This window comes from Rhinoraja longicauda, chromosome 27, assembly GCF_053455715.1.
Source record: "Rhinoraja longicauda isolate Sanriku21f chromosome 27, sRhiLon1.1, whole genome shotgun sequence".
Classification (NCBI taxonomy): Eukaryota; Metazoa; Chordata; class Chondrichthyes; order Rajiformes; family Arhynchobatidae; genus Rhinoraja; species Rhinoraja longicauda.
This window is the reverse complement of record NC_135979.1, coordinates 23,004,399-23,026,691: the sequence shown is the minus strand read 5'-3', so window position 1 is coordinate 23,026,691 and position 22,293 is coordinate 23,004,399. Positions and strand designations below refer to the sequence as shown.

The following is a 22,293-nucleotide window of genomic DNA, read 5'->3' as shown; positions in this document are numbered from 1 at the left end:
CAGGTGTCATCGTCCCATTGGCCTTCTGTTCAAAATGAGCATAGAAAGCGTTCAGTTTATCAGGTAGAGTCGCACTATCACTAGTGATGTTGTTTAACCTTGCTTTGCAGCAGTTAGCATACTTAGACCTTGCCACAATGTGCCCGTGTCGAAGTGATTATGCTAGGACTCATGTTTGTCCCGGGATTGTCTCTTGGCATCCTTGATAGCTTTGCAGAGATCAAAGCGGGCCTTCTTATACCACTCGGCATCATTTGACTTGTGTGCAGTGGACCAGATCTTCACCTGTGAATGTATCTCACAGTTTATCCATGGTTTCCAGTTGTTGATTTCTTTCCTGGTCTGGCTTGTACAACACTCCAGATTCTCAACAAAATGGTTGACTCTTAACTGACCTCTGAAATGGCCTAGCAAGTGAATCAGTTATAATAAAACACTAGAAAGCTGCAAGAAATCAAATTGGACAAATCATCTGGAATCGATCTGTGCATGGAAATGATTATGGCAAAAACTGTCTTGTCGACCATGTAAAGTCCTCCTTAGCCACGTCCAGAGAGGTACCAAAAGTGAGAGTGCTTTCTCACAAACTGACATAGTCATACTCACAGGATCATAGCTGACAGTCAATATCCAAGACACCTCCATCTCCATCCCTGGATATGTCCTGTCCCACCAGTAGAGGTGGCAGCACTGTGCTGTAGAGTCGGGAGGGAACTGCCCTGGGTGTCGTCCACATTAATTCTGGGTCCCTTGAAATCTAATGGCATCACATCATACCTGGACAGGAAAAACCTATGCTGTTTTGCACCTACTGTCGCCCAACACCTTCAGCCAGCGAAGGCAAGTGGATGATCCAACTTGGCCTCTTCCAGCTGTCCCCAGCACGAAAGATGCCATTCTTCAGACAGTTCAACTTGGCATCGAGAAATGACTGAAAGCATTGGATACAGCAAAGGTTATGAACCCTGACAACATTTTGGCATAGTTTTGTAGATATGCTCCAGAATTTGCTTATTCCAGAACTTGCCATGCACTTGGTCAAGTTGTTCAAGTCAATTTTAAGTTCAAGTTTATTTTCAAGTTTATTGTCATGCACGAGTATAGTGTGGTACAGTGCAATGACAAATCTTGCATGCAGTAACATCACAGACACATAGGCTAAAGCAAATACAAAAACAAATTAAACATAACTTATACATAAATTATACGTAAAAGTCTGCAAAAAAGATTGTAGAAAAAATTAAAAATTGGTGCAAAGACATAACTAGAAAAAAAACTGTCCACAGTAGTGAAAGAGGTGAGCCACAGTGTTCCGTCATCAAGGGAGGATAAGGATTGTGTAGGTTACTTCAAGAACCTGATAGTTGTAACAAAGTAGCTGTTCCTGAATGGTGGTATGGGACTTCAAGCTTCTGTACCTCCTGCCTCATGGTGGCAGTGAGAAGATGGCATGGCCATGATGATGGGGATCCTTGATGATATTTGTCACCTTCCTGAGGCAGCACCTCATGTAGATTTTGATGGAGGGGAGGTCTGTGCCCAAGATGGACTGGCCTGAGTCCATCACTCTCTGCAGCCTATTGTGTTCCTCTTCTCATGAGGTTATATGATCCGTAAAAGTATTTTTGGGTACTCAGAGACATGCCGAAACTCTTTAAACTTCTATGAAAATAGTTGTGCTGACCCGCCTTTGAGATTGCTTCTATGTGCTGGACTACGTAGCTAGCTACAACACTGGCATCTACCTGACAAATTGCTCAGGTACATCCTGCCCACAAGATGCAGGACAAATCCAACCTGGCCAATTATTGCCCCATTACACTATTCTCGATGATCAGCAAAGTGATGAACGGATAATTGATGGTGCTATCAAGTGGCACCTGCTCAGCAAAAGGCTGCCCACAGATTCCTTTTGGACTCGCCACAGTCACTCAGCTCCTGATCTCATTACAATCTTTGTCCAAACAAAGACAAAAGAACTGAAAACAGGTTGTGAGAGTAACAGCCCTTGATATCAACACAGCATTTGATTGAGTGTGGCATCAGTGAATCCAGGATACAATGGGTATTGGGGGGGAAACCTTCCGCTGGTTGGCATCATACTGAGCACAAAGAAAGATGGTTATGGTGTGTAGGAAAGAACTGCAGATGCTGGTTTAAATTGAAGGTAGACACAAAATGCTGGAGTAACTCAGCGGGACAGGCAGCATCTCTGGAGAGAAGGAATGGGTGACGTTTCGGATCGTGACCCTCTTCAGACCGTTATGGTGTTGGATGATAATTATCTCAGCCACAGGACGTGTGTCCTTGGTGTAACAATCTTCAGCTGCTATGTACACAATGGAGCTCCAAGAGGTCAGAGATGAGGAATCCTGTGGTGAGTAACTCACCTCCCAAATCCTGCCCTTCACCGACAAGGCTTGTATCACGAGTGTGATGGAATATTGTGGTGAATCCAGTTGCCTGGAGGGATGCAGCTTCAACAACACTCAAGAGGCTCAACACCATACTGGACCTAGCAGCCCACTTGACAGGCCCTCCATCCACAACCATTCACTCTCTCCACTAATGATGCACTGAATTGGCAGTTTGTACCATCTATAGGATTCACTATAGCAGTTCACCAAGACTCCATAGACAGCAACATGTAAATCCATGGCCTCCACCAGCTGGAAGGATAAGGGCAGCAAAAGCATGAGAATTCCACCACCTGGAAATTGCCCTCCAAGCAACACAACATCCAGACTTGTAAATATATCATCATCACCAGAGTGCATGCGATAGGTCTTCAAAGTCATTCAGCCTGCCCAGACATATGAAGTGGTTCTTATTAGCTTGCTAAATAATTTTCCATAGCGAAGTATCTTCACATACTACCTGGCTTACTTATTTCCAGCATTTACTGTTTTTATTTCAAATTTCTGTCATCCTCTGTTGGTTTTTTAAAATGTTCATTACCTGCTCATAGATCATTTAATTAACACATGAGAATGCGGCTGTAGCAAAGGCAGCATTTGCATGCTCATATACTTCAACATAGCCACACTCATTAAAATGCCAAATGATTAAATGTCCTGATTCCCAGTGATTCAATTACCACATGCAGTGTTTCATCCCATAATGAATGACATGTGCTGGACAGTCAGGAGGCACAATATTTTTATTATCTGTATTCAATGTATGGTACACATACTTCCACCTAATAAAAGATAAAAACAGGTGTATGAAAAAGCCTTGCAACCCTGAGAGCTTGCTGCATCACTCAGTAACATTGTGGCTGATTGATTATTGGCATCAACTCCACATTCATCTTAATTCCCATAACTTTCCTCCCTCAACGTAAAATCCATTGATAAAAAAAGAGTTTGACAAAGCCTGGATCAGAAAAGAATTATAGTAATTTCCATCGGCAGCGGAGAGAACACTTTTAAAAAATCATAGCTTCAGTTTATGTTTTTCTGCAATGGTTAAATCTACACACAATGCAAATGTAAGCTTCAATTCAGAATCAAAGGATGATTTAATGTCTGAAGCTGCCTTCTTGTGTGAGCTCTGCAGTGATAACTTGTGCATCCACAATTTAATTGGGTTGCTACAAAAGCTTGTCATTTTGGCAATTTTACTCGTTGTTTCCCATCTACATGTAGTTTTACATCCACAGCCATTACTGCCTTTTGTACCACACTTCTTACAACTGCCGAAAGCAATTGTAATTTATTTTTTCAACTGTGCCTTCCCATTTTTGGTCCATCCACCAAAATGATGGATTCTTCCATTGCCAGTGTTATTCAGTATATGGTGATACAATGTGTTCTCTCCCGCTCTGGAACTTGCACAGTTTTATTTTAGCTTTCGTTTGAGGGTTTCAACAACGCAACACCACCATAATTGATTAATTGAAAGCTACAGCATGGAAACAGGTCCTTTGGCCACAGGTCCACGCCGAGCATCGATCACCCAATGATATAGAACACTAGTTCTATATCATCCCACTTTTACATCCACTCCCTGCACACTAGGGCAAATTTCACAGTAGATAATTAACCTACAACCCCACACGTCTTTGGAATGATGGAGGAAACCAGAGCAGCCGGAAGAAACCTACACGGTCACAGGAAGAACGTGCAAACATCACACAGATGGTACCTAACGTCAGGATCAACTTGGATCTCTGACACTGTGAGGCAGCATTTCTACCAGCTATGCCCCTGCGCATATATTAAAGGAATTTGTCCAGAGGTAAATAATGCTAAAATCAATCATTGCTTCTCAAAGTGAGTTCATGTTATAATGTGTTCAAATATGAATAAGGTTATAGCAACTGTGCTCTAAGATATTGATGTTTCTAGAAAGTCAGTCTCAAGCACCCAGGGTAAAAAATAAAATACAAATTATTAAGTGTGAAAATCAGTATCTGTTGGAAACATAATGGTCTTTGTTTTCAAACACCCTGTTCTGAGCTGAACTGAAAGATCGCTTGCCCATTCCCTCCACAGATGCTGCCTGACCCGCTGAGTTCCTCCAGCAGTTTATTATTTGCTCCAAATTCCAACAGATGCAGTCACTTGTGCAGTAACTTGCCCTAATTTTATTTAGTATTCCCTGGTGTGACAGCTTACTGGAGGCAGTCTAAATACATCACTTTAAGGTGAGAGGGGAAAAATTTAAAGGAGATGTGTAGGTCACGATTTTTACACAGAGAATGATGGGTGTCTGAAGTGTGCTGCCAGGGGTGGTAGTGGAGGCAGTTGTAATAAGTGAATGTATGAGGCTTTTGGATAGACACATGGATATTCAGGGAATGGAGGGATATGGATCACATGCAGGCAGAAGAGTTATGTTTAACCTAGCATTATTTTCAACATAGGCATTGTGGGCCGAAGGGCCCATTCCTGTGCTGTACTGTTATATGTTCTGTGTATCATCTCCACTGGTTTTCCTCATAGTAATTCTACTGGTTGCAAACTCAAAATTCTGTCAGATTTGACCCTAATCTGACATTATTCTCCAGACCCTATAACAATTCCTTAACAATAGTTTCCAGCATTTTTCCTTTTCCTGATTGAATTAATAGTTCGTTGGTGTATTGATAGGATTAATATCAAAATAGAATCTTTAAAGTTGAGAGTCAGCTGAAATGTGAGAAAAAAATTATATTTAAATGTCAGAAATAAGCAAGACCTTTACTATTCCCTTCCTTATACAATTCCGTCTTTTTACATCTATTTTGAGTAATTCAAAATGAGAGTTGAATCGATAACTTTCTTTTTTAATTAACAATTTTTATTTCAAAATTAATGAAACAAAGGAAACTGAACATAGTATTGCAATAGCACATAAAGATATAATGCATAACATTGGAGGAATGTAATATTGCTCTGATACATTAGCATTTATATTGCTTTCTTTTTTCCCCAGCTCTTTTAACGTTGTCTCAGAGACAATATGCTACATTAAAATGGTTTGATCAGTTTCCAGTGTGACAGTCTGATTCATGTCACAAAATTACATTCAACCATTACGATTAGATGTTAAAAGTTGTTTAATAATTAATTATATTGGAGTAATAATAACATTAATAAATAAATAAGCTCCCTATGAAGACATAAAAGTATGCCATGCTAACAAGAGTATCCAATGAAATGAAGATATACCCGTGAAGAGGTACTGGGTGGTACTCCAACATACAGAAGAAGTTAATGTAGGGTTTTTAACAATAACCTGCCTGGCATAAAACTGATGGAATTGTTTGACCGTATTTTTCAAGAGAGAAAAAACATGCAGAATCTGAAATGTGCTGCAGTTCTGAAGTCATCAGCTTTTCATCTTCCAGCTTACTTTAAAAATATGGTGACACAAGATTGCAAACGCTGGGATCTTGAGCAAAAAACAATGCGTTGGAGGAAGTCAGTGGTTCAGACAACATCTGTGGAAGGAAATGGATAAAAGATGTTTAGGGTTAAGACCCTCCTTCAGACTGATGTGTAGAGGGGATATAGCTGGTAGAGAGAGGCTACCCTCTAGGTAGGATGGGTCAAGAGCTAGTGATTGGTGGATCCAGGTGAGGATCTATTACCTCTTTACATTTAAAAAATCCCTGCTAAGAAAGATTGGTCATCTTGTTGAAACCATTCCACTGTCCTGCTTAACATTAGTGATTCTTTGGATACAAACTATTTGTTCTTAGGCTTGATAATAACATCCTAATTGAGACAATCTGCACCTTAATATTTTGCCATAAATTCTAGAATTATGTATGCACATTGCAAACTCCAGTGAAACTGAGAAGTCACTTTGGCTCACTTGACAATACTATGACATCTGATTCAGGAATTCCAAGTTCTACTTCCAGAACTTGAGCATATAAATTTGGTGAACTTCCAGTATACTCGACAGCATAACAGACAGATGAGGTAGACTCTAGAATAACATTTTAAACTATTCTTAAACATCAGATAAACTATAGAAATGCCTATTCAATGCTAAAAGGAGGATAAATTCTTGCTCACAATGTTACCATTTCTGCTAGAAAACACAAAGTATGGCTGAGCCTGTAATTAATAACTGAAGATCGTGGAATATTTTTCTCTGCAAAACGGTTTCTGCATTTGACTAAAGAAGAAGTGAATGTACATCAAAGATTATATTAAGAGATATTTCTGCGGATACCATGTCAAAATACTGCTACTTGGTTTAGTTAATTAACTGTTAACAATCTCTCACTGAAATAAGAATTATTCATTATGTTGTAGGATACCAATTAAAATCCCATAAATCCTTCAGCCCATGCTGTTCTTTCATGAATGTCTGGCCTTGTAGTGAACAGAGATACTACAACAATTTTGGGAGCTTTGAAGTACCTTAATCTACAAATATTGAGATTAGGGCCATTTTTTAAAGCTTTTCAAATTACTTTTTTTCCTGGTGCGCAGTTCCTGCAATCTGTTTTATGTAAAAATGAATAATTTGCGTATTCATGATATGTCCAAGATTTAGATTGGAGATAAGGTGTCCCAGATCAGACTGACATGCAGAATACTCACACTCAGGCAACCCCAAGCTAATTGTAAAATATCACAGTCAGAACTATGGTGTATTTGGTGTCAGTGGAAAATACCGAAACAGAAATAGTTCAGTTCAGTTCAGTTCAGTTCTCATTTTCATTGATACGACAATACTTGACAGTCATGTCACGCAAATCTCTGCCTAGTTTATGTTAACAATATCTTAACTAATTGAAATTGGATGATTATCTTTGAAAAGGTCTGCCTTGAGTTTAAAAGCTGAATATTGCTTTAATGACCCAAAAATTTGCTGGGAATTAATGTACCAAATATTCAAATTTGACTCCCAGGAGGCCGTGGCGGCAGACACCTCCCAGGAGGTCGCAGAGAAGATGGGCGGCGGAGCCTCACGGGTCGGTGGAGCCTCGCTCCGATGGATCAGTGGATCCTCATGGCCGGTGGAGCCTCGTGGGTCGGTGGAGCCGCGCTTGTTGGTGGGCCCTCGCGGGTCAGTGGAGACTCGCGGCCGGCGAAGCTTGCCTGGGTCGGTGGGGCCTCACGGGTCGATGGAGCCTCGCTGGTAGGTGGAGCCTTGCGGGTAGGTGGAGCCTCGCGGGTAGGTGAAGCCACGCTGGTTGTAGGAGCCTCACGGGATAGTGGAGACCAAAGATACTGGTGGAGACTTGCAGACAGTGGTGCCTGACTGGGTCGGCGGTGCCTGACTGGGTCGGCGGAGCTTTGCGGGTCGGTGGACCCACGAGGGTCGGCAGAGCTACATGGGTCTGCGGAGCTTCGTGGCCAAAGGAGCCTCCTTCCAAAGGACCCTGCCAGGTTGGCGAAGCCTCGCGGGTTGGCGAAGCCTCGCATGTCAGTGGAGCCTTGAGGGTTGGCGAAGCTATGTGGGTCGGTGGAGCCTACCTGTGTCGACGGAGCTTCGAGGCCGATGGAGCATCGTTGGGGTGACCCGCGGTTGGCAGTGCTGAAGACGATGAAGGTGCCAGTCGGGGTTGAGGTAGCCAGTCATTGAGGGCGACAGCGGTGGTGAACGGGAATACAAAGGAAGACCCGGTGTGGAGGGACCACCGCGAGGGCGGGGGGTTTGGGTGGCGGGAACAAATGAGGACCTGGGAAGGAAAAATGGCTGGGAGGGAAGGTGAGGGTGGAGGCAGACAGGGGGAGAACAAAGGAGGACCTGGGGTGGGCTACTTTGTAACTTTTTCAGTATCCTTTATCAGGTGACTATTTGCATATCTGGTATGCAAGCAAATAATTTCACTGTGGCAATAAAGTATTCATTCATTCATTCATTCATTCATTCATTCATTCATTCATTCATTCATTCACTCATTCAAAGTGCTTAAGGGAGTTTCAATTGCAGCTCTCTCATACTAGCCCAAAAAATAATACACAAGTAAACTGAGCTGCAAGCTTACTCAGTTGATAACCTGCCAAAGACCAACAGAGAAGGATGCACTCCTCCATTCATTATCTTAGCAACTCTTTTCTAAATTCTTGCATTTAAGACTAATTTAAGACAAATACCTCTTACAACGACATAATTATTCACCTGTATAATAGACTTTGATAACTAAACAGTGTGGGTACCCAGCAGTGAAGGAAATTCAAGTAATCACCCAGAGTAAAATTCTGTTTTAAATATTAGTATCCCAAATTATTTTGCCTCTGTTTGATTCTTATCACTCATAGTCACAGAATTATGGCGTCAAACCTAGCAGAAGTAGTTTATTTCATCCACTATGTCCATAACAACCATCAAGTAACTATCTACATTAATCCCACTTAGGTCTGAGACCTAATTTAGACGAACTCTGAGACTTGGGTTTGAAGTCTTCGACCAGTTTTAGGTCTGAAGCCTTCAATGCCGTGGCCATTTAAGTGCTAATCTTGATACATGTTAAATATTGAAAGTGTACTTGCCTCCACCATACACTCGGGCAGTGTGTTCCAGATACCAACTCCTTCTGAGTAAAAAAAAAACTCCTATAGATCTCCTTTAAACCTCTTCTCCTTTACTCTTTTGATGTCCTCATAATTTTGTGTTGCTCCATCAGGTTGCTCTGAGTCTTTGCTGCTCCAAGGCAAACCCAGCATATCCAGTCGCTCCTATGTCCCAGGTAAAGTCCTGGTGAATGTCTACTGCACCCTCTCTAGTGCCAGCTCTATCCTTGCTCTGTTGTGACAACAAACTGTAAAGCGACTGTGGCCGAATCAATGTTTTATAAAATAGTACCATACTACCAAGCTTTTACAATGTTCCCCAGCTAATGAAGGCAAGCATTCCATATGTATTTGTCATCACTTTACTTACTTCAGTTCTCAGAGACCTTCAGAGATCATCCGACCTAAACACTAAATACACCCTGTTCTACAATGCTCCTGAGGGCCCAACCATTTATCCTACCAGTATTATTCCTCCCCCTTGCACTAACAGGATTAAATTCTATGTACCATTTCCCAGCCGTCTTACCAATTGATCAATATTGTCCTTAAGTCCAATCCATGGTATTATCAACAACACCACCAATTTTTGTGTAATTTTCAAACTGCTTAATCGTACATCCTGTGTTAATATCCAAATCATGAAGGGTCCAGCATTGATCTCTGCTATACACCATTGGTCACAAAAATAAGCCTCCTCCATCACCCTCTGATTAATAGAGCCAAGATAATTATGGATCCAATTTACCAGCTGGATCTGGATCCCGTGAGATTTAATCTTTTGGATCACTTTCAAATGTGGAACCTTGTCAAACGCCTTACTATAGGACCAGAGCAACAGCACTACTTTCATACAGATATTTTGTGACTTTTTCAAAAAATTCTGTCCACTGCTCAAACACAATTTTCCCCTGAACAAAGTTATGTTGACTCTCTTTGATTTATCATTATCTGTTCAAGTGTAATCCTGTCCTTGACTTTTTTCCCAAAACTTCCCCAACACAAACATGTGACTCCCAGACCTGTAATTAACTGGTTTAACCTTCCTGCCCATCTTGAATAAAGATGCGGGCAGCAGGATGAAACAGCAATAGAGTTGCTGCCTTACAGCACCAGAGATCCGGGTTTTATTCTGACCACGGGTGCTGTCAGTATGTCGTTTGTACGTTCTCCCTGTGACCGCATGGGTTTTCCCTGAGTTCTCCGGTTTCCTCCCACACTCCAAAGATGCACAGGTTTATGTTAATTGGCTTTGGTAAATTGTCCCTAATATGTAGGATAGTGCTGGTGTACAGGGATCACTAGTCAGCATTGTCTCAGTGGGCCAAAGGGCCTGTCTTCACACTATATCTCTAAACTAAACTAATATCAGTGCTCAGATTCCTCACCTGTGCCAGATCCTAAGCAAGCACCTCCCTTAACTTTGATAGCAGCCTGGGATATATATGTGGCCCAGGGATTTATCTTTGATTTCTCCTTTTTAAGTCAAGTCAAATTTATTTGTCACATACACATACACGATGTGCAGTGAAATGAAAGTGGCAATGCCTGCGGGTTGTGCACAAAAAGAATTACAGTTACAGCATATAAATAAAGTTAATAAGTTACTATTAGTGTTGACAAAAATTTAGTCTCTGGGGTTATAAAAGTTGACAGTCCTGATGGCCTGTGGGAAGAAGCTCCGTCTCATCCTCTCCGTTTTCACAGCGTGACAGCGGAGGCGTTTGCCTGATCGTAGCATCTGGAACAGTCCGTTACTGGGGTGGTAGGGGTCCCTCATGATCTTGCTTGCTCTGGATCTGCACCTCCTGATGTATAGGTCCTGCAGGGGGACGAGTGTAGTTCCCATGGTGCGTTCTGCCGAACGCACTACTCTCTGCAGGGCCATCCTGTCCTGGGCAGAGCTGTTCCCAAACCAGACTGTAATGTTGCCGGACAGGATGCTCTCTACAGCCCCAGAGTAGAAGCAATGAAGGATCCTCAGAGACACTCTGAATTTCCTCAGTTGTCTAAGGTGGTAAAGGCGCTGCTTAGCCTTACCCACCAGTGCGGCAATGTGCGTTGCCCACGTCAGATCCTCTGCGATGCGGACTCCCAAGTAAAGATAGCATGCTCTAGAAATTCACTGTTTCCTTCTCAGAATTCTCAAATCACAATGTCCTGCTCAGTGAATACAGATGAGATGTATTCAGTTAAGACCTTACCTACATCCTCCAGCATTAATCTCAGTGGAGGTTGAATGCCCAACCAGGAACTGGTCTCAAATAGTAGGAACAAAGTAGCTGTAAATCCAGTGATGACACTGGTATCTAGTCATAGCTCTGGTACCCAACATACCTGATCCCAATTTTAACTGCAAATTTTCAAAAGTTCTTATATGAGGATCTGGTATGTGCCTGTACTAAAATGATTATTAATCTGAGGAAATATTGGAGGCTTCCATCCAGCAAAATGGAGGAAGCTGAGAGTACAGTAACTGTGAGAAATAATATTCATATCGCACACATGTGCCAGCTATGAGGAGAAGACAAATGCAAGATTGAGGCCGGTTGTTTTACTAAAAAGCTTACATCTAATTTGAGAACTACTTCTGAAACCATTAAAGTTTCAAGAGATTTAATAAGTTTACTACTTCATTCTCATGTACATTGTTTATCAAAAACATGAATTCTGGTGAACATGGGAGTCATGAAGCCATTAAAATTCACCTATTTTTGAAATATGCCTTCCATCTCACTTATTATCGAACCTAACAACATATGACATCTTTATTTAAGTAATAATACTAAATAGGACAATATTCAAAATGTATTATCTAAATTATGTTGTTCCCTTTCCTTTTGTAGTTTAGTTCATATTTAGCCTTTCATCTCTTTTTTATAATCTTATCCAAATAATCATATCTGAAAGATAGTGAATTGTAATTTTGGCGACAAAACATAAGGATTGACTTACAGTTTTGGTACATAACATTTTTATATAGGAAAGTCAGTAAAATTACCAATTTGTGCCATAAATGTTCCAGAGCCATCAGCTGATCTTGGATGCTGCCTTCTAATTTTCCGCTGTTTCTTAATTTCACTTCCTGAAAAAAGAAGATAAACCCATTTTAACCCCTTGAACTATGCTGGCTCAATTTAAAATAAAATGACAACTGATTGTTTTGTGTGTATTTTGAGGACGACAAGACAAAGCAGACCATTTTGACTGTATACAGTTCCCAGGTAGGCCTCTGTTAATGTACTGTGCCCAGTTTTGGCCTCTTCATATTGATGGTTAATGTAGAGGTTTGAAGAAATACAAATGAGGGCTACAAGATTCATTCAAAATTTAAAGCATATGTTACACAGAAATGCTCCAGATTATATAACTTATATAATTGTAAACTGTAGTAGGATTTAATCAAACTTCTTTTCACAATGAATCGTGTTTGTGCAGACCAATTATTTCAACTAAACAGGTGTGAAACAGGGATAATATTTGCAAGGAAAGAACTAAAATGGAATTTGGAGATTCTTTGCATTAAATACACATTTGTAAAATATTGCTGGCTTAAGTAAAGAATGCTGAGTTTCTCCAAATTATAGTTGTTTCGGATAAGGTCATGTTAATCTCATTTATGGAATTGGTACTAAACAATATTAATCATTGCCAATTTGATCTAATGGAGTAATTATTTCACTTGTTTTTTGTCTCTTCCTGGGGATTATTTTGTGTGATGAAAGGTTTAGTACTGTAATGTACAAGGCATCAGCACAGTATTGAACAGCTGATTAAACAAGTGGATTATTACATGCCCTTCATTTTTTTTAGTCATGACCAAAATGTTCAGAATGTATGCTCAATAATAAATAAACGCCTTCCTTATTTTACTGAAACATACCCTGTCCGATAATATCACTACATAATAACCTCACTTTACATATTACACATCTGTCAGAGTAATGTATAATCAGCCTCGCCTGAACCTGCCTTAGAGTGCTGTATCGGATGGCCATCTTTTCACAATGAGATGTGGCTCTCTTCCTCCACAACACTATGTTTATACCATTTTACTTTCTGTAGCATGTCTCCCTTGCCATGGCACAACTTTACTATGTACTTGATTATGGAACATGCATTTCTTTGCAGCTTGATTCCATTACTTAGTATATCAGTATCCCTTCCTAAAGATAAAAACTGGTCAGTTAAACAGACCTTCTGCAACAAATAGGCAAGAAGGCAATTTCTCTATTGATAGAAACTCAACTAAATATTGTGGTATTATATACACAAAGCAGTTAGCCAGACTTAAAGGAGTATGCATCCTACAATACATGATTCTTAAATATTACATCTCTTATTTAATAATAAAAATATAGGAAAACAAACATCAAAAATAACTACTCTGTCTACAGTATGTGTGCTGTGGTGCAATGTCCCTTAGATACCTGGATCAATGAGCAATCCTTCCAGCCCCAACCCCATGCCTGTTTTTCCAAACTGGGGATTACTCCTCCTCATATAATCTAGGTTGTGGCGTATGTCAAGTCATCACTGCCTTCTAACTGAGGTGGACATCGTGGTGATAGGTCTTTGGCAACACCATTCTTGTCGAGTGCTTGTATTGTTGAGCCCATCTCTTGGATGATATAACTTCATCAATCCCAACTGCTGGACAATCTCCATTCCCAGCAGAGATCCAAAATCTTCCTGGTCAATTGCAATAAAATCTACATTACAGAGCTCTTCATTTATAAGGTGTCCCACCAACAAAGGCCATCTCAGAGTAATTTTTAGTGCTGACTTATTTCACATTGACAGCACATTTGCTTCAGGCGACATTATGCACCGAAAATCACTGTCTGGTTTCACACTAAAATCCTGACAAGCATACATCCAACAGATATTCCACCTAACCTTCCAGCTGGCACCAGGTATATCTCTCCTCAATTTAACGAAGATATGTTATCCTGGGAAGCATTTTATTAAACAAATTTTCTAAATCAAAAAAGCTGGGTAAATGCATTAAGGAAATTTTGATGAAATATGCTCCAATGGAAACAGAGAGGTGCACTGCTTATTGTAAAAGAAAATATCTAGTATTTAAGGAGCCTGTGGAACTATAATGAGCATTCATAAATTTAATATTTGTAAATTGAATTTGATGACCATAATGTATAAGTATTCCCTGGCTCTTCCTCTGCAAGTTAAGTCAAGTCGAGTTTATTGTCATATGCATAAGTACGATGAGGTACAGGTACAATGAAAAAACATGGTTGCAGCAGAATCACAGGCACATAGACTCAAACGCACAAAAAATATAAATTGTACATAAATTCTACACTACCGTGAAAAGCCAAAGTCTGTACAAGACATTTCTTAATCAATCCAAAGAATTTTGTCGTTCTCTTCATTGTGAAGTCTTCAAAGAAATACTTTCCAATCCATATCATTTGTAATTTTTTCCCAAACTCAGGGATTTCATCTTTAGCTACTCATATTTCCACAATACGTAATCTGATCTACCTAGGCTGCGCCTTCACTATTCTCTAACATTTCACAAGCATTCCTAGATTGGAAGCACTTGTTCCATGTGTTGACAGACTGCCCAGACCCCACATTCTCTTTCATCATCTCCTGTGATGTGATGGAAGTTCCCATCTCCCCTTCTTGTAAGATAGTACAGGTTTAGCATGTACTATAGATAGAAACAAAGCACAGGTTTTCAGTACACACTGTTGTCAGTGTGGGTCTTCTTTACTTTACAAAAGTACACTGCGCATACTCACACGTATTCGCGGACTGATAAGATAATGAATATATCACATGACGCTAATCATACCATTTTAGTGCTCAATTCTTAAAGTTAGTTATCATTATGTACACTGTTATATACACCGATCAGCCAAAACATTATGACCACTGACAGGCAAAGTGAATAACATTGATTATCTTGTTACAATGGCAACTGTCAAGGGGTGGGATATATTAGGCAGCTAGTGAAGTCAGTTCTTGAAGTTGATGTGTTAGATGCAGGAGAAATGGGCAGGAGTAAAGATCTGAGCGACTTTGACATGGGCCAAATTGTTATGGCCAGACGACTGGGTCAGCGCATCTCTGAAACGAAAGGCTTGTGGGGTGCTCCCAGTCAGCAGTGGTGAGTACCTACTGACAGTGGTCCGAGGGACAAACCACAAACCGGCGACAGGGTGTTGGGCACCTAAGGCTCATTGATGTGCGAGGGCAACGAAGGCTATCCCGTCTGGTCCGAACCGACAGAAGGTCTACTGCGGCACAAGTCACAGAAAATGTTAATGGTGATCACGGGAGGAATGTGCCACAATACACAGTGCATCGCACCCTGCTGCGTATGGGGCTGCACACGGAGGACCAACAGCATATTAGGCAGGTGGTCATAATGTTTTGGCTCATCAGGTCATAATGTTTTGGCTGATCGGTGTACATTACACTGCTCTCCACTTAGAAAATAAAATAACTAGTAAATTAAACAAACAAGAATAATTTTATAAATGTAATCTGGCGACTGGTTTATGCACTCTTTCTGATCTCCTGAGTAGTTTATGGGGAGTGTCAGGTTGTGGCTCTGAAGGAGAGTCAAGTTCAGGATCATTTACCTTTGTCTCGACTTTCTTTGAAGATTCTGATCTTACATCTGAAGTTGAAATAATACCAAAGTCTGACAGATCTTCTTCTTTGTCTATTCTTTGCTCTTATTCCAGTTCATCCCTTGCTGGGATCATATGGTTTATGTGCACACTTCAAACACGTCCTCCAATTTCTACCAAGTACCACCTGGTACCACACACTTCAACTACAGTTCCCACCTCCAATTTGTTTGCTTTGTAAGGGGGGCTGAGAACACGAACCTGATCATGTGTATTGAGCCTATGTTCTTTTTGACTTCCACCATAATAACGTTTCTGATCAGATTGTGTGCATTCAACCTTAGGAAATAGGTTAGATAGAACCAAACTCAGTCTAGTTCTGAGCCTTCTTTTCATGAGTTCAGCTGGCTTCTACCATGTGGTGGATTGTGGCGTGGTACAATATTTCAGTAAGAAACTAGCTAGCCACTGTGACATACAGAATTTTGAATTCACTTCAAGAACTTGTTTCTTGAGAGTTCCTTTGACTATCCTGACTGACCTTTCAGCTGCTCCATTAGATACCGGATGGTAAATTGGCACTATCCAATTGATACCATTCAGCTTCATGAAAGTTTGGAACAGTGCAGCACGAAATTAGGGGCCGGTGTCAGGGACAAGCTCTTCAGGTAATCTATGACATGCAAAGTTAGATCACAATGCATCAATGCATGTTCTTTCCGTTGTTGTGTTTGTACCCATTTGTACCACCTCAATCCATTTTGAGTGGCTATCTACCAAAACAGGAAAATTATTATTTCCGCGTTCACAAACATCTACATAATCCCTCTGAAAAGGTCTAGTAGGCCACGACCATGTTTACCAAGGGGTTTGGGAGGCCTACTTCTGCAACTCAGACAGGTGTTACATTTGCTTGTCATTGCTTCTATGTCATTGTCCAATCTTGGCCAATACATTCAACCTCTGGCTGTAGATTTCATTCCTACAATTCCTGTGTAATCACTCTGGAGTTCTTTAAGTAATCTTTGTCTTATACAATTGGGTAGTACTACTCTGTAACCCCATTTAATACACCCTTTCTCACATGACAGTTCATGTTGTCTATTGTGATAAGGTTTTAATTCATTAGTACATGGTTTCATTTCTGACCATCCACACAACATTTGTTCGTATACTTGTTTTAGCATTTTGTCCTCTTGAGTCTCAGCAGCAATTTCAGCTGCTGTAACTGAAAAGTAATTGTCCACTTTTGGAACCATTACTATTGGAGTAGCCTAATCACTGCGATCTGTTTTAACCAGTACACCGTTTTGTTCCAACGTTTTGATTCCGGCTTCCACGTTACTTTTCAGCGAATATGGCACAGGTTGCGGTCTGCAGTGGACAGGTTCCACATCGGGCCGAATCCTGATGTGTGCTTGCTCACCCTTAATGCCATCATAGCTGTCTTTGACCATAGCATGTTTCTGCACCAACTGATCCAGTTGTGTTTGCGCTTCGACTTGGAACACAGATTTCCAGTCCAGTTTCAGTAAACTGAGCCAATTTTTGCCCATCAATGTGGGCCTATTGACATAACTCACAACAATTATTGGAAACTTCAGAGTCTTGCCTTTGTGTTGTACATCACAAACAAACTCTCCACATGTCTCCAATACTTCTCCAGAGTACGTTTTCAACTGAACGTTTGTTTCTGTGATAGGTATATTGCTAAACTTGTATTCATCGGTGTCTTTGCTTATAATTGTGCAATCAGCAGCAGTCTCAAGCCACATAGTAATGTACTGATTGTTCACTTTGACCTTTGTCTGAAAGTCTTCCTTTCCAGGCCCACCGTTCGTAGTATAGATGTCGTACAGTCCAAGTTCATTACTCTTTGAGTGTTCTTCGAGGTTGTGAATCCCACGCATTTGATTTTGTCGAGCTTTTTGTTTTGCTTTGTCCTGTGATGGTGCTCTGCATGCTGATGCAATATGGCCTTTCTTTTGACAGTTGTAGCACTTAGAGTCCTTGAACTGGCACTTACTTGCTTTGTGTTGACCATTGCATCGATAGCACGTATCTGCGCTTTTCCCAGATCTTTGCTGTGAAGGTCTTTTCCCTGTCTTGTCATGCTTGTGTTTTGGAACTGCCTTTTGATTGTTGACTGTGCCAGCATGTGTTGATCGAAACTTATAGATGACATCTCTCTATGGCCAAAGCAGCTTTGCATGCCAAATCAAAGGTAAGGGCGGGTGTGTTCAGTAATTTTTATTGGATTCGCTCATCCACCAATCCACATACAAATCAATCACGCAAAGCTCAATCCAGAAATATTCCAAAATAGCAGTATAGAGACAACTTCTTCAATGAGATAATGTACTCACCCACAGTCTTATCAGACTTCTGGTTTCCAGTGTGAAATTTGTAACTTTCTGCAATCTCTATGGGTTTAGGGTTGAAGTGAGCATCAAGTTTTGAAAGAACAGTCTCAAATGAAACATTCCTTGCTTTCTTTGGGGTGAGAGTTTCATAAACTTCAGGACCAATTTCAGTTGATAGAATAGCTTTCTTTCATTCCTGGATGGCCATGTTTTGTGCTCTGACCTGCACTTGATCACCATCCTCTGACTCTTCAGCTTCAATAATGTAATTTGCAATAAAAAAACATTTCCATTCGCTCAGTATGAAGTAAAGGTTTCACGGTTCTTGTCAAAAGTCCCTAGTCGGCCTATAGTATCCCAAGGACACCATCTTGCCACGTAGACACAACACAAAGAAAACCTGACAAACTCTAGACGATTTGTACAGCTGATGTTTTAAACTACAGTCCCATGCATAGAAGGATCTACGGCCTATTGTGTTCCGTTCACAAACAACTGTGACACAGCTCCGTATTTGGGGTTTAAAATGTTAAACAATACTGCATATTGCAAAACAGTCCTGCACTAAATTTAAATGTTGAGTTCACAAACTCTATCCCTTCCCCATTGCCATTGTAAGATAGTACGGCTTTAACAAAGCACAGGTTTTCAGTACACCCAGTTGCCAGTGTGGGTCTTTTTTATTTTACAAAAGTACACATATTCACGAGACTGATAAGATAATGAAATATCACATGACACAAATCATACCATTCTAGTACTCAGTTCTTAAAGTTACAGTTCCCATTATTTACACTATTATATACACTACACTTCTCTTTGCTTCTCTGCACAGCTCTCACCAGTCTGGAGACAATTATGAAAGGCTGCAAGGATAAGCCAGGGAAGTAGAGGCTGGATCCCCTAGCTTTTGGAAAGGTAAGGACTTATAAGGGATAGACTGCATGGCATTGTGTATGGAAAATCATGTCTCATAAATCTGATAGGCATTTTTAAAGATGTGACCAAGCTGATTGACAAGGCCAGGACAGTAGGCATTATCTACATGGACTTAAGCAAGGTCTTTGGTAAGGTCCTGCATTGGTGACATGGTGGACAATAAAGAAAGTTATCTCAGGAATGACAGATGGAATTTAACAGGGCAAAGTGCAAATTATTGTATTTTGGTAAGTTGAAACAGGCTAAGACTTACCCAACTATTGTTCAGCTCATGGGGAACAGAAAGGCCGAGGAGCACAGGTACATAATTCACTGAAAATGACGATGCAGGTAAACAGGGTGATGGAGAATGTGTTTACAGGCATGTGAGTAAGGTTAAAAAAAAGAAAAGAGCCAAGCGCTTGCGCGAGGCGTACAGCGAGAGTAAAAAAATTGGGGAAATTTTGAAAATTTACACACAAAATTACCAGTTTCAAGCCTCTTTTAGTGCATTTCAAAGTAAAAACGGACATTACAAAATAATGTGAATATGTCACTGTATACTAATAACATTTTGAAGTAAATTCGCACATTTATTGATAATCAGCCCAAAAAGGTGGCTTTTCTGCTGTGTTTTATATTTTAACTCCGCCTTAATTAATTTAGTTATATAATCTTGCACTTAAATTTAATGTTTACTCATTAGAGTTCCACCACTAATTTTCTGGCACTCTTGGTTCCAGAGCTTTGCTGGTTTATCCAGTTGGCCAAGGGAGTTGGATATGGAGATAGATGTGCTGACTCCAGCTGGGCTGGAGTTCCAGAGCCCCGGCCGCAGATTGCAAATTCAACCCACCGATCAGCCGTGGAAGTCCCGATGAGGTCGAGATTGGCTGCCTTGCCCAGCCTAGGTGCCACATTTTCGGGGAGACTTCCAGGGCGCGGGGGATTTCTCACGGAATCCCTAGTGACCTCTAGTGGAACCCGACTGTTCATTACAAGTCTATACATCGTTTATTTTCTTTTTTTTCCCGATCCGATTTCTCCATTCGTAAACTCGATTTTGGCACAGTGAAAAACGCAAAAATCATGCAAAAGGCGCGGAAAATTGATTTTTTTAATGTGGAAATCCGCGGAAAATGGAAAATTCACATGCCTGGACTGGGCATTCAGTGCAAGAGTTCGGATGTCCTGTTGCAACCATACAAGTCATTGGTGAGACTGCACTTGGAGTATGGTACACAGTCCTGGTTGCTCATCTGTACGAATGATGTAATTAAAGTTTCAGTTTAGTTTATTGTCACGTGTACTGAGGTACAGTGAAAAGCTTTTTGATGCATGCTAACCAGTTAGCAGAAAGACAATACATGATTACAATCAATCCATTTACAGTATATAGATACATGATAAGCGAATAACGTTTAGTGAAAGGTTAAGCCAGCAAAGGTAAAGCCAGCAAAGTCCGGTCAAGGATAATCCCAGGGACGTCAGAGGTAGATAATAGTTCAGCACTGCTCTCTGGTAGAATGATTTAATTGCCTGATAATAGTTGGGAAGAAACTGTCCCTGAATCTGGTGGTGTGCGTTTTCACACTTCTATACCGTTTGCCTGATGGGAGAGGGGAGAAGAGGGAGTGGCATGGGTGTGACTCATCCTTGATTATACTGCTGGCCTTGCCGAGGCAGCGTGAGGTATAAATGGAATCAATAGAAGGGAGGTTCTATTGAAGGGAGGTTGGTTTGTGTGATGGCCTGGGCTGTGTCCACAATTCACTGCAATTTCTTACGGTCCTGGATGGAGCAGTTCTCAAACCAAACTGTGATGTATCCTGATAAAATGCTTTCTATGGTGCATCTGTAGAAGTTGGTGAGAGTTGTTCAAGACATGCCAAACTTCCTAAGACATCTAAGGAAGTAGAGGCTTTGGTGTGCCTTCTTGGTCGTTGCTTCAATATGGGTGGTCCAGGAGAAGTTGTTAGTGATATTGACTCTGAGGAATTTGAAATTTTCGACCATCTCGACCACGTCGGCACCATCAATGCAAACTGGGTATGTGTACCACTTAGCTTCCTGAAGTTGGTCATTATCTCCTTTGTTTAGTTGACATTGAGAGAAAGGTTGTTGGCTCTACATCAGGACACAAGGTTCTCAAACTCCTTCCTGTACTGCGTCTCATCATTATTTGATATCCGGCCCACAATGGTGCCCTGAAATGGGGGGGACTATGTATAAACACTGCTGTAATTTCTACATGGTAAAACCAAAATATATAAAAATGGCCTTTATTAAAATCTGACAATGTGCACTTTAACCACATATGATTTCTTCTATTACAAATCTCAAATTGTGGAGTACAGAAGCCAATAAATAAATGATGGGTCTTTGTCCCAAACATTATGGAGGGCACTGTAAGTGCGACAGAATTGGAGACAAAAGGAACTCAGCGATTCAATCTGAAGAAGTGAAATGTATTTGCCCATTTTACTCCACAGATGCTGCCTGATCTGTTGAGTTCCTTCAACAGTTTGCCTTTTATCAATAAAAGCAATTGCTTGTCAATTTTACTCGTCACCTGCAGTGAAAGTAGCAGCTGTGTTAAGAGATAATGGTGTCTGATCACTGCAGGGAGGTTACATGGAAAAGGTTTTTTTTCATGGACATTTTTTTCCAAGCTAGCCTTTTTTGTTTGAAATTTTCCAAAGTAACTTTTAAGTGATTTTTTAGTTATAGTCAAAATTGCATTCTAACCAATTCAGCCTGCATAATACAAATAATGTTCCCTGATTCATTTATCATATTATATCCAATTCACGTTATAGAAAGACACGTTCGAGCAGAACCTATATTATATTCTATGTTACCAACAAGGATAAATTTCTGGGCAATAGAGATGATGAAGCAGGAGTCTTAATACAAATTCATTAATTCTGCAGAAGTTAACTGGTGGGTTTGGTGGAGCTTTATCTTTATTCCCAAGAAGTGCATAGAGGATCTTCATTGGACCAGTTACTGAGATTGTTGCCAGAAATGGAATGGAGAACACATACGATAATAATATATTCTCAGTGAAATCTCCTCACATCCAATTTTCTGCTCATCTCACAACAATTTTAAATTTACAAGCTTCTGTATTATTCTTCCCACTTCATTCACCAGGACGGCTAATGATGCACTGTCATTTAAGAAGGGCAGTAAGGACAAGCCGAGGAAATACAGGCCAATGAGCCTGGCGTCAATTAAGGGAAGATGTCAGAGGGGATTCTGAGGAATGGGATCTACCAGCATTTAGACAGGCACAGATTGATTAGGGATAGTTAGCATGCCTTTGTGCATGTGAAATCATGTCTCACAAATATGATAGTATTTTATGAAGAGGTCACCAATAGAATTGATGAGGGCACAGCAGTGGACGTTGGCAGTGGACTTATGAACTTTAGCAAG

General features: G+C 40.6%; 1 protein-coding gene across 1 annotated transcript in view; it reads right to left on the bottom strand.

The window, feature by feature from the left end:
* The window catches only part of LOC144606604 (adhesion G protein-coupled receptor B2-like), a 264,431-nt gene that overhangs the window by 144,838 nt on the left and 97,300 nt on the right, over positions 1–22,293 (bottom strand). Inside the window, exon 3 of the mRNA XM_078422876.1 lies at positions 11,965–12,048. Coding sequence (XP_078279002.1) covers positions 11,965–12,048 — 84 coding nt within the window. The remainder of the gene's footprint in view (positions 1–11,964; positions 12,049–22,293) is intronic.